Source organism: Chionomys nivalis, chromosome 13 (genome assembly GCF_950005125.1).
Source record: "Chionomys nivalis chromosome 13, mChiNiv1.1, whole genome shotgun sequence".
Lineage (NCBI taxonomy): Eukaryota > Metazoa > Chordata > Mammalia > Rodentia > Cricetidae > Chionomys > Chionomys nivalis.
Window position 1 is genome coordinate 22,304,639 of NC_080098.1, and position 13,917 is coordinate 22,318,555.

The 13,917-nt window shown below is 39.9% G+C and overlaps 1 protein-coding gene across 22 annotated transcripts in view; it reads right to left on the reverse strand.

Moving 5' to 3' along the window:
* Positions 1 to 13,917, reverse strand: part of Celf2 (CUGBP Elav-like family member 2) — an 826,738-nt gene that overhangs the window by 67,170 nt on the left and 745,651 nt on the right. For 21 of the 22 annotated variants that reach the window (XM_057788195.1, XM_057788197.1, XM_057788190.1 and 18 more), the window contains one exon: positions 5,148 to 5,282. In XM_057788195.1, coding sequence (XP_057644178.1) covers positions 5,148 to 5,282 — 135 coding nt within the window. Of the gene's footprint in view, positions 1 to 5,147; positions 5,283 to 13,917 lie in introns of those variants that run through there. The other variant, XM_057788206.1, reaches the window with a different exon arrangement.

Sequence of the window (13,917 nt, forward strand, 5' to 3'; positions counted from 1 at the left end):
ATGCTAGGATTAAAGGCGTGTGCCACTACCTCCTAGCGATTTTAATTTTCTTTTCAACACAAGTATAAACACAGTAGTGGCTGTAGTTTTTGGTCTCCGATGTGTGGCTTTTCACCAACACAGGATCATAAGAGTTCTACTATTTAAAATTGGCCACTAGGGCTGGAGAGATGGCTCAGAGGTTAAGAGCATTGCCTGCTCTTCCAAAGGTCCTGAGTTCAATTCCCAGCAACCACATGGTGGCTCACAACCATCTGTAATGGGGTCTGGTGCCCTCTTCTGGCCTGCAGGCATACACATGGACAGAATATTGTATACATAATAAATAAATATTTAAAAAAAATAAAATTGGCCACTGCTTTTTCTACAATTGAATCAGAAGGCTTTCTATTAGGCACAAATATCTTACGTCCTAACTGGTCCTTTCTGCATGAAGTGGCACTGACTGAGTCTTGACAGGACTGCACCTCTGATTTTGTAATGTTAGCCCTTAACTACTGAGGACTGTTAAATGTACCATCTAGGCAATTAGTACTCTGGCAACCTCAATGCTGGAGAAATTAGACTGGAGGAAGACAGATACAAGTATTAAAACAATGACACCATATTTCTTTTATATTTGGTTTTGATAGAGTACTGCATATATATGTATGTCTTAAGACTGTCAAATAAATATAAGGGAAAAAAATCCTTTTGTGGCTAACCTGCAGTTTAGCTTGCAATTAACTGTCTCCACTTTCCGAATGTCAGAGATTACTAATAGGAATGAGGAATGGAACTCCTCTTATTGTACAAGTCCAAAGGCTGTCATGGAGGATGGCTTCTTGACATACATCCATCACACTTGCCATTTCAGATGAAAGGGCTTCACTCCCATTTCTTTTCTTTTCCTTTTCTTTTTTGTTTTTGTTTTGAGATGTTTTTCTGTGTAGCCCTGGTTGTCTTGGTACTTGCTCTGTAGAGTGGGCTGGCCCTGAACTCAGATCCAGCTGCCTGGCCTCCTGAGAACTAGGATTAAAGGAGTGAACTACCATCACCCAGTGAAAGGGCAATCTTAACTCAGGGATTCTAACTCTTCTCTCAGTTACCAAGAGAATTTTATAGAAATAGATGAATTCTTGCTTTATACTAAAAAACAAAAGCCCCCAAACCCCCAAAGTTAGAACTACCTTTAAAAACACAAATGATCCCAGGGTCTCTTAGTTTTTTGTGAAGCTTTTTTCAAAGAGGCACAGTGGCCTTCTATAGCTTCAATAGAAGAAACATGATTTTAAGTTACTGTGCAGCAAGAAGGAGACTTCAAACTTTGGAAAACTCACTAATATTCAAATTATCACCTAACAAAGACAATGCAGCCAATTTTTCTTGCTGTACCTTTTTAGTACAGGCAGGAATGATCAAACACATAGTACAGGGTAATACTTGGGCACATGCATTAGTAATCTAATGTATCATAGGCAATGTTGGGTTAGTGTACTGAAAAATGGCATTGACACATCAATCATTTATTTATGGCATCTGAATTTGGGTACAGACTACGACCCACTTAGGAACTGGCAAATGTCATTGTTAGATGAGGCTGGAAGACTATTTTGAACAAGATGGCAAAACACAGTCAGTGTTTTGGGGGACATGGGATGAAAGTTTCCATGTAGATGAATGTTTAGGTACTGTGTGGACAGGACTACACTGTGAACAAAACAGTCTTCTCCACAAACCTGTCTGAACAGTCAAAAGCTCTATCCTAATATACTGCTTGAATACAACAAGGAACAAACAAGGATTTAACTGCTAAACCCAGGCTGTGCTCTTCCCTGAAAACATTCGTCAAGGGCTTAGGCTAGGAATGTTAGAACACAGCTGGAATACTCTTACACATGCAGAAAGCAAGTTACCTTAAATGGTAGTGAAGATTTGACTACAGTTTGTGGGAAAGAAAAATGAAATAGACTTTTCCCTTACTCCAAGTTATAGATACTCAATTGCCACTGTGCAGAAAACCCCATAGGTTAGATCTCAATAGTCTTTTTGACTGTGGATCAGTGAGAACATGTTTAGTTTAGGTGTTCAACATCCTAAAGTGACACCGTCAAATGTGTACATTTGGTTTAGAAACCTCAAGCTTTGCTTCTAAGAGCGAATGTCTCACTGGAAAGGCCATGGATGGGTTGTGGTGGCCTACTAGCTTTCTCATGGAGAGCTCTGCAGGTGCCTGAGAAGTGCAGCTGTCCTTGCAGAATGATGTAATTATTGATATGAAGCTGCTTGAAAATGATGAGCAGCACACTTTCCAAAGCAAGAGAGTCAACAGAACGTCCCCAGTGGAGGAAAGGCCTGCCTAGATCTGGGTATAATGTCCTTCGTGTGGATAAAGAGTTACGTATGACTGGCAGGTGCCGGGTACTTTCCATGGAGATACAACCATTTCCTGAGGGTGTCCGTCCTGGGACATGTACTAGCTATGGTGAGTTTCCCCCAATGACTCTAACTGAAATAGAAACAGGGTGTGACAGGTACAGCTGTGAGTCCTGGCAGCCTTTAGGTTCTATGCTGATGAGTAGTGTCCTGAGTCAACATGTTGAGGAGGCTTGGCAGAGTGCCCACTAGGGAGGAACTGAAATGGCTGATGTGGCAGAGGCAGAATGGAGGGGGAAGCCTATTTGACTAATTGTCTTCATATTTATAGCTGAACTGGTGAACGCAGAAGAAAGGCAAGTGGCTAACTACTCAGCTGTACCCCGCCATACCATCAGTGCGGAGCAGTTCATATTCTGACCTGGAATACAGGTACTCTTCGTTCGGGGCAGCCATGCTTTCCTTTCACTTCATTTTTGTTGATTACTTTTTCAGCAGCTGAGCTAGCAACTGAGGGAAAAATGCCAAGTATCTTTCATCTGAAGTGCCACTAATGGGGCATTTATTAATATTTGATTGAAAACTGAAATTCTTTAATGAGAACAAAATAGTAGCATGGAGTAGAATTGTTCTTTTTATCAAATACAATGATTCAGGAGCAGATCCCTGTAGCCAGGAATCCCTAGCTCCTATTAGTTGAAAAATATATCACTGTCTTTGAATTTCAGAATAAATGATTATAAATGGGTATTTTCTTTTTTTTCCAATAGGGAATTCACCAGGAACCATTTTGCTGTTCAAAGAAGGTGGTGGGAGGGTATTTTCTTCTTTACACTGAGTCCAGCCATTTGCATAAAATACAAGTGAGAAGGCACCCATAACTTACTAAAGGAAGAGGCTACTTTTAGGGTTAAGTGTTTATTAATCAGCCAAACAGCAGATCAAATTAGCTAAATTTTATTGAGTGTTCTGCTCTTTCCCATGAAAGTTGTGCTGCTCCAAAATCTTACAGGCAGCAAATACTAATGTCTACCTAAAGCTACCCCGAGTGTCTTTATCACCATCTCCTGTACAGCAGAGGCAGTGAGATGGAGGATCACGTCATAGCTGGCTAGGATGAGCAGACGGTCGGCAGAAAGCCAGCACTCAGGTTCACAATCATGGTCTCTATGCACCCATACAGACAGTAAGTGTGGAAAAAGTCAGTAACTGGAAACTAAAGTCATTCTGTGAGAGAAGCAAGACAGATATATGTTCACTGCTGTCGTCTGTGAATGGGGAAGCTAAGAAATAGAAATAGGAAAATAAATTGACTGAGGCCACATGCCATCAAAAACTCTAGGACAGGAAATTAGAGTCACTGACCCCTGAGCTACTGTAAACTGCACTCTAATTAATTTAAAGACATTCTTTCCTTCCCTCCTTCCCCCTTTCCTTCCTTCCCTCCTCCTCCCTCCCTCCCTACTTCCTGTCTCTTCCTCCTTCTCTTTCTCATTGTCTTCTTCATGCTGTCTGTATTGCTTGTCTCAGGTACTGTCTGTTATTTAAGGGTTAGAAATTCAGCATTGGAGTGAGGGTTAAATAACTGGTATTTCAGAATTGACAGAGAATGAATGAACTGTGATTTGCACAGTGCTCTCCTTCCCCCCACCCCTTTAAAACACCTTCAGAGGAAAATATAGGAATCAAATTTGGGTGTCAGTCTCCTAGTTTACTGATGACCTCATTTGGAACTTGAAGGTAGATGTGGGTGAAACTTTAGTTCTCTGGGATTTTAGTTCTAGGTGTCTAAGATTAATAAAAAAAATAAAACCTTCCTCGCATGGCTTTAAAATCAGGTAAGAATGGTGAGATGGGTGAAAATTATCAAGTATGAAAATTATCACCTTGACACTTACAGCCTGGCTACTTATTGTAATGTGTGGTTTGGGTACCAGAGCTGGCCCAGAATCAGAGCTTGAGAATGAGGAAAGTTTTTGATTATCTCCATGGAAACTGCACTGCAAAATGAAGATATCTTCTTCAAACTGAAAAGCGTTTGGCATATCCACTTCTGCTTTGGACTGACTTGGGAAACTGCCGCCAGACAAATGTTAATACGTACTGTCAATCTTCGTATAGTTTAAGGAAGGAGGTGTGGTCTTGTCAAGGGGGAGAGGAAAGAGAAGCATGGTCCCCGTTTCCCCGTTTACCAAACTGTAGTATTCCTTAGGGCTGTGAGCTACAGCTTTTGCTTCTATTGTTGTGGCAAAAGAAGAGCCTACAATCTTCTTAAGGTCAGAGTCATTTTTCTATCATTTAGAACTGGACTGAGGACTAGAGGCTCGGTAAGATGCAGGGCAGGACAGGTCTGGTTACGCTGGTCACACACCTGCTCTGCACTGCATGAGCAGCGATCTCTTTCTAGGCTTGTATGGCTGTTAGGAGGACCACATCTTTAATGTTTGTTCAGGTAAACAGAAAGAAAAGTATGGCTGAGTATCTCGTCTCATCTTCCAGCTTTCCTTCTCGCCCCTCTCCCCCCAATTTGCTCAATTTGAGGGTGAAAAGGGAGTACAGAGCTAGGGCAGCCTGTCAGCATTCCATGGGGCCTGGCACTCAGACCTTTTCACCTGGAGAAGAATGAGATGATCATTTTGGTTACAGAGAAAAGTTCAGGTTGGATAACTTGCTCACATGGGACATACTGCAAGCTGACTTCCTGCTGTATGCGATGCCTGCATCTCCCTTGACTGTGACACAGAGTTCCAATTATCACTTAAGGAAAGAGACTTTACAGAGAGCACACTCACCTCGACTCAGCCCGTCGGGTCCCCGGAGAATTCGGCATTCTTCTATTTGGCCAAATGGAGAAAACATCACTCTGATATCATTCTCATTACATTTCTTCGAAACCATTCCTATGAACAATTTTCGATCTTCCACAGCTAGGAGATAAAAATAACAAACGAACAAAGGCCATGTCATCTTTTTTTCTTATAATCAATGCTTCATTAACAACCAGGCTTGGCCATGTGAGAACGAATGCAGTCCTGGAGACCTGTATCTCCCTCTTCCTCTAGCTCACCCTACGTGGTCTGTCTTCCACTCTGACCCAAGAACAATTTGTTTAGCTTCTAACTAGCCAGGCTGGTTACACTTGACACAGAAGTCGATTCTAGAGGAGAAAGTCGTTCTGTTTCTTGAGAATCATCTCTACAGTTCCTTTCTGTGCAAAACTAGAAACAGAAGAACAAGGAGGAAGCTATACTAGTTCAGTAACTTGGAGCCAGGTTTTTCAAGGAATGGAGATACATTTTGGATATCATGATAATGTGCACACTTTAGATTCTGAGAGAGGGAAAGATTAGGCAGGTTTTTTTTTTTTTCAGATCTGAGAGGGTCCCCCAAATCTCCAATTTTTTTTTTTGCTCAAAATATTTGAGCAATATAAGGCAAAATGACAGCTGATTTCAGGACAATGCTTGCTACCTTTCTAGGAGTCAGGACCTTTTCAAAGATGTCTGAAGTGCTCCTAGAGATAAGGCCTGCTTATCTTCTATTGCTTTGATTTAATCTATTTCTCAGAATTAAAAGTGTTAATGGGGGAGGAGAGAGAGAGCCATACACCTCCAAGATCTGGCGGATGCTCTGCCACAAGTCACTGCATGACCTTTGTTACTGGATCTGGATTGTCATCTTGCCACTGCTGTGTAGGTGGTATTTACTTCTGTTTTTCTTAGTCCTTTATAGGGCAGAGTCTCATTTCCATGTACACAGTAAGTAGTTATTCTGGATTTTCTGAGTCCTGGTGCCACTGGAACTCAAGTGAAGGTACGTATCTGATCCTGTCAGGACTGGCTCATGTTTTTCTGGAGCACTGCTACAATTCAGTGACTTACCCTGAAGCAACACAGTTGCAGAGTTCTTTATAATGCCTCAGAGCCCTATGCCTGTGCTGTCACAGCCAAAGACAGAGTTCACTCAACACTTAAAAGAGTCTCGTATGACTGAGAAACATTTTTTTTTTTAACACCAACTAATAATTTAAAATTCCAAAGCCCTATGTGTCTATTATATTGGTCAGTGCAGCTTTGAAGAACCTAAATGAAGCAGCTAAATGTTCTTTGTCAGAGAATTCCACATAATAAGTAAAGAACTTATTCTATTTGTAAAGTAGATTTTTGAGTCCATAAAGGGGAAAGGGACTTTCCTAGGATCTTTCAAGAAATATGTGGCCTAATGTGGATTACAGTCCTTTCCTACTCCCAGCCCAGTATTCTTATTCCCTTACTGATGTTTCCAGCTAGAAGTAGATGGGACCTACAGGGACAAGCAATGGTCATGACTTAGACTCTGGTTTCTGTTCTAGTGTTGCCATTAATTGAAATGTGACCCTGATAATCATCTCACTTCTGTCAGCTTCTCTTTCTTTTCCTTTTTGTTCTCTCTCTCTCTCTCTCTCTCTTTTTTTTTTTTTTGCATGGCAGAGAAGGCAACCCAGCTGCATGATTTGGTTAACTGAAGCACTGGGATGGAGCGTGCTATAGCTGTGTGCAGGCTCCCTTTTCTCCTTTCTCCCTCTACACTTGGTACTTTCCAAGACAACTCAGAGAAAGTCTAGGGCTCTTTTAATGTCCTCCTGAGAGGAAATTTAAGAAAAACTGAAGAGACCTGTAATGGGGGTGGGAAAACAAGATACTTAACACATAAAAGACAAAGTCAGGAGCAACTGGTGTATCTGTAGAAGGCAAAACAAACAAACAAACAAAACCCCTTTATGATATGATTGAGAGAATGGGCTCAGTGGATAAGGGCAGTAACAGAATAAAAGTCATTGGGTAGGCTATGGAATAACTTCCATTTTGGATAAAAAATTTTAAGTACTGTTCTTTATTGTTCTGCTGGAACAAGTGAAACACCAGCTATCTACTATGAATTAGCACAAACCTAGTGGTCCAGGGCACCAAACTTCAGCAATCCCAAGATCCTGTGACAGGTCTCCCACCTGTCAGGGCTGGCCCATGAACATGAAGGTGTATGAACAGCAGGCCCTGTGAGGATAAGGCACCCCCTCGATGGAGATATGGAAATGGATTCAGAAGAAAGGGAAAGACTACAATCCGGTTCTCACTATTTCCTGCTCAGGACTCCTATACCTACCAAACTATGGCTGGCAGCTATATGAGAACAGAAATTCCTGCCATACTTCTTACCTTGAAGAATCTTGCTTTAGTACTTTAAAAGCAAATGCTAAAACTTTCATTTGATTTTTAGTTTCACTGGCAAATTGGAAATTGTAACTTTTAGCTAAAATAATTTGTACATTTTTTGTTCCAGGATGGTACTACAGTAAAGTTTACATGCAGATCCTCCTGAGTAAGCTAAATTATGGCCCCATCCACATAAGATGAGTACTATGAAAATGGAAATAATTTCAGAGGAAATTCTGACTTCCTGGGTACCACAAAGAATAAACTCAATCAGATATCAAGAAAGAAGACAACTCCTCCTTAAGATACTATGAGCTAAGAAAAAGGGGAGGGGCCATCTGTATGTTAGCAGACATGTTAATTCCCTTTTCTCTGTGTGTGGCTCATACCTGTCAATCAATGAGAATGTGGATTGCCCAAATCAATTCTACTGTCTCCAGAGTAGTCTGGTAGCTAGGTGTTTTAGAGGAATTTGAAAAACAGAAGTAAGCTCCCTTCTCTTTAGGGCAAAACCATTTTCCTCCAGGACACAGTGAACTGCACAGGGACAGGACCTTCACACATGAAGTGCTGCACAGATGGGTTCCCTACTTCATCAACAACAGCAATAGAACCAAAAGTGACTTCCAGACCAGAGGTCAGGAACAAATCTTCCCCCCATGTGTAATGAGAAAGGGTAATGTTCTGAGTATGAGGTAACTTCTTAGAGTGAGAGGTCTAGAAATGTCACTTAAACATCTCTAACTGTAAGTCTGTGCTAGCACCCTGGCATACAGTCTGTCAAAGTCACACCTGGATTTGGGGCTGCTTGAATTAATTATCAACTTTTCAGTGTGTTGGTGCTAACATATGGCATTTAATTACTGCCTCCAAATCTGAGAGTGGCTCCACTTTGAATTTCAAAGTTATTTTTCCATTTTCTAGAAAATCAGAAAGTGACTGGATAAAAATACTTAAGTGATTTTTACTTTTAATGGTGGCTTTGAAGGTTTTCACCTTCCCATGAAAACAGTTATTAAGACTCTGGTTAGCTCTGAACTTGATAAAAGAATACAGAGGTTTTAGAGGTCTTGAGAAAGAGACAGGTCTTAATTAGCATTTCTGGAGTCTAGGAGTTAAGGTCCTTCAACATGTATGGTTAGAAAGTTAAGACAGGATGTAGTCTATGTTCTTTCTAAACAGTATCTTCTTTGTCAACAAGAAGCATGTCAATGGTCAATGCTGACTCTAGCCAATGAGACCCAAGCATAGCATAGGTAAGCATAAGCTTTTGTTATCATTCACTAGAAGACTAGCTTTAGTAACTGCTTTTAAGTCTTGCACAGCTGGCATCTACTTCATAGTAAGAGGACTGAAGGTTGATTGAAGACTGACAGCTGGATGCTACAGAAAAATCTATGATACATAGAATGGAAGAAAGTAACTACTTATGCTAGTTAATATAAGTAATTATATTCATACCTTCTCAAACACACTCTTTATACTATCACTCAATTTTCTGCAGTAGAAAATAACAAGAAAGTTGAAATCTGTTGATGTCTGAGTATTTTAAAGTGTTCTTATTAAATGCCCAATCAATTATTACTTATCTAGAGTAGTATTTTTTATTTTTCCTTTTGTACATCTGGTACAGTAGCCCAGAATATAAAATGCTGCCGAGTGGAATGAATGTTATAGAGGATTCATATTATATTATAGCTATTTGAAAGGTGGATTAAAGGAAGCCATAGAGGTTTAGGAATCCCACTTAGTTAAGATTCAACAGTGCAGGGCTGGTGTACAAGGATCTAACATTTCTGAGCTCACCAGAGAGTCCCTGGATCAGACTAGAGATGGCTAGGGATTCCAAGGCTGACTATTTTGCTGGAATTCACTTATCCATAACTAACTGATCCGTGATTAGCAGTCCTTGCTCAGAAAATACAAAATTTCAGAATCTGAGCACACAGATAATGAAGACAGCAACTGTCTAGCTGTGATGAGTCCTTTGTGCTATATATAAATGTCAGCAAACTCAATAAAAGTGCAATTAGATCTCGTTATACTTCTTTCAAGCTATTCAGAGCGTCTGAACCAAAGAAATCTTTGTGTTCTTTATGCTTCTGAAACTATGCTTACCTGTCAAAAATGCCATGAGGAATCAGAAAGGGTTGTGCTACTTATAATCTGAGTTAGAAAAGTATACATTCTTCTGATTCCTAAGTTAGGTCCAAAGGGAACTATGCAAACTCTTCATATCTATGCAAGACAAAGTTCCATTTGAGCTCCCATAACAGAGTTTTTGAAATGTAATTGTAAGTTTGTTCTCATGTTTTGACTTTTCTAATCAGAAATCCAAAAAAAAAAAAAAAAAAAAAAAAAAAAGAAGGCCAAAGGAGAACTCATCCCACAAGCTGGTTTGAGGATTCTCTGTCCATGTCTGAGCTTATGCTGTAGTGTGAGCAGTCTAGGTGTGCCAGGCTGTGACGCTAATTTAGTATTAACATAATGAGTATTTCTGGTGTGGCAGGTACTATATTAAGTCTTTTATGGACTGTGGGGGTTTGTTTGATAAATGTTCCCATAGACATAAGCATCTGAATACTGGTGCTTTTTGGGAAGTTGTAGGACATGGAGCCTTCCTGGAGGAAGTAAGTTATTGGAGGTGAGCTATGAGAGAGCCTACGTGTGCTTGAGAGATTGAGAAGTGTTCTTTTAGCTCCCTGCTCTGGCCTCCTACTATCATGTCTTCCCTAACCTTATGAACTCTCCCTCTGAAACTATAAGCCCAAATAAGTTGCTTTTAGTCATGGAATTATTTTCAGAGCAACAGAAAAGCTGGTATCAGAGAGTAGGGTTGTTTCTGAGAAACACTTGACCATGTTGTTTTTTTAAGGAATGTCAAAGACTTTGGAACTTTGGACTAGACAAGTAGTTAAATGTAAGCAGAACTTAATGACATATTCTAGTGGGAGTGTGAAACCAGAAACGCTGAGAGTAGTGAAGGTCTGGCTCACGAGGTTTCTTACATAGGGGAATAAGGAGTTTATTAGCAACAGAGCTACAAACCATTTCTATGATATTTTGGGAAAGAATATGACTGTTTTCTGTCTATGTTCTGAGAATTTATGTGAGGCTAAATTAAAAAGAAATGGACTGCTGGGTTCAGCACTGAGAAGGCAGAAGCAGATGTATCTTTGTGAGTTCAAGGCCAGCCTGGTCTACATTGTGAGTTTGAGGCCCATCAGGGCTGCATAGAGAGATCTTGCTTCCATAATAAATAAAATAAAAATGTAGTGGCCCAATTTCTTTAGTACAATAAATTTCAAATCAGCATAATGTTGAATCTTTGGCATGATTATTACAAATAACTCTTATGTAGGTCTATAATGAAAAAGAGTAAATGGGGACGAGATTTAAAATGTATAGGTTGAATAGAAATAGAACACTAGGAAGCATAATATTTCTGCTAAGGCACGTGCTTAAGGAGAGAGTAGGGCCATGAAGGAAAGGCCTCCTGCTTTGCACTGGAACAATAGGAAGGGTGCTCTCAGGGAAAGACTCTATCCAGCTAAGACTACAACTTAAGAAAGGAGAAAGCTTAAGGGGCTGCTCGCTCACAGAAAGCAATTGCTTCAACACAGAAAAGCTGCTGCTAATTCAGTCAAATGGTACAAGATGTCAGTTAACTTGGCAGTTAATCCAGATGGCACTGTCTTTGAAAGCATGAAAGATTCTGGAGTGAGGGGGTCATGTATTCTTCTCCATAATTTTAGAGAGAAACTGAAGCCAAGCAGCATGTGGCAATGATGGAGTTCCTTTGAGAAGACCCTGCCAGATCATTACATGAAGTTGTGAAAGTGAAGCCTGGTTCCAGTGAAGATTACAAAATGTTGGAGATGTCAGAATTGGAAGACATCTGCCACAGAGAGCTGAATACAAGGGATAGAATCAGCACAAAAAAAGAGATGTGTGTTATATCCTACATCAAAGCTTATAGGACTGAGACATCTAATCCCTTTCAAAGTAAAGCCCTAGATACTGGACGCAGAGATATAGGAGCCAGTAGTTTCCCTGCTGGGTTTTACTTTTGCTTTGATTTAATATTTCTTTACTATGTCCCATTTATCCCTTCTGGAATTTTCTAAGTTTATGCTGGAAGTATGTAATTTAATTTTTGGTTTTATAGGGGTCATAGTTAAGAGACTGCCTTGATTCTCAAAACAGACTTTCAATTTCTAAACAGTGTTGAGACTTTAAGTACTATGGGGACTTCTGAAGTTGTACTAAATACATTTTATATCATGAAAGGTCATGAACTTTTGAGGGCCAGTGAATGGAGTGATGATGTGTGTAAGTAAGGTCCCCCATAGGTTCATTCATTTGAATACTTGGTTGTAGCTATGGATTACTTACCTGCTATCCCATATAGCTTCCTCAAAAGGAGAATTTTAAGGACTTTTATTTATTTATTTATTTTGGTTTTTCGAGACAGGGTTTCTCTGTGGTTTTGGAGCCTGTCCTGGAACTAGCTCTTGTAGACCAGGCTGGTCTTGAACTCACAGAGATCCGCCTGCGACTTTTATTTTTTATTGTAGTAATAAGGATACCCAAAACCTCCTTGACTTTTGAGGTCATGAAAAATTTGGGGCACACAGTTTAGTTTGCAGCAGTTTTAGACTTAGACCAAACATTGTGTTCAGAGTTGACACTGGAGAATAAAAGCAGCAAAACACTGAGAACTCTTGGCAGCAATGGGTTTGTAATCTATCTGATCATGAACAGTAGACAATATAAAGAAGAATATATACCATATTTCAATACTCAGGCATTTCGGGCCCTATGTGCTCAATTTAACTATCTGAATTGTGTGTTTATAAATACAACATAAAGCTTTCCACAGACTTTCATTCCAGGACTTTTGCTCTGATATAATTTAGAGAAGTATGGAGTCCAAAGGATAGGGAGAACATCTCATGGTGGCTAGAAACTCCAAGAAGATATACACTGACAGAGTTTGTTCCATATGATTCTTCTCTTCTGTTTGCCATGAAATATAGCCCAGTATATGAGAAGTCTGGGGTAGAAATGGCTAGCTTTTGATGAAGGTATGCCCAGCAAAGAATGTTCCACATCCAGGGTATCCCTCTGGGAGGTAATAACTAACCCTTTAAGGAGTGTCCGTCATTTACCAAGACTGTGGCAAAAATCTTACTGAGAGTCTACAAGAAACAAAAATCTAACCCATTTAAGGTAGTTACCCCTATTCCTATTTTATGAATGAGAAGATGCAAAGTTCCATGTTAGTGACTATAATTAGGCATTAAGTTAGTGAAATGGATAAATTTCCATGTCAAGGAACATAGTCTCTTTACTTTTTCATATTCACTGCTGCATACCATCCTTTAGACAACTTTCCTGACACATAGTAAATGATAAATGTGTAACTAATGAAGGAAGGAAGGAAAGAAGGAAGGGAGGGAGGGAGGGAGGAAGCAAGTAAGCAATTTAATTATGGCATCACAACAAAGCAGTGGCAGATTTTTAGAAATTTCTTGTGATAAATACCATATTTATGATAAAATAGTATAGCAAAGGGGAATCAGCACGGAGGGAAGTACAGGGCTGAGAAGATAGGAGCAAAGCACCAGAACTTGCTCAGGGGGATGGGATAAGCGGCGGACAGTGAGTGCTGACAAACCACTGTTGGCAGCCCTTGTGGCCACTTGGGAGTTTTCTTCAAAACTTTACAGTTCATGAAGAAGCCAAACAATGGAATAAATACAATTGGCAAAAAAGCAAACAACCAAAAACCAAAACAAAAAAACCCTTGTGGAGAGATGTAGAGCCCAATCATAATTTATATGTGCAGATAGATATATATATCTCTAAATGCATGGCTTCTGCCCTGATTACTAATTAATGAGGTGCAGAACTGCCTGCTGGTAGGAAACAGTGCTGGTTATGTCAGTCTTGTGGGACAGAGGAGTTCTGTGGTCCAAGAGGGTAGATGATTCTTTAATATCATTTCAGTAAATTAAAAGAACAAAATGGGTACAGGAGGCAAAAACTTGACAAAAAATGTGAACTCTTAACCCTGAAGTGTCTTGAAGAGACAAATCTCAATTTTATTATAGACCTCATCAAATACATATTACTTTTGCAGCAACTGTATGTTCATTTAATCAGCAGACTGAATTCTGATGCGAATGTATTGGTAAAATTTAGAGAAAAATGTAGTAAGAGAGTTAAAAAGGATTAATGAGAGAGCAAAAAAGAGTGGCCTGTTTCTCAATGGATACTCATTTTCCACTCATGTTCCCCACTCGTCAGGTATCCCTGTGTTGTACTAAGGTAGATCAATATTAGCCAAATTCCACAACGTTATGAC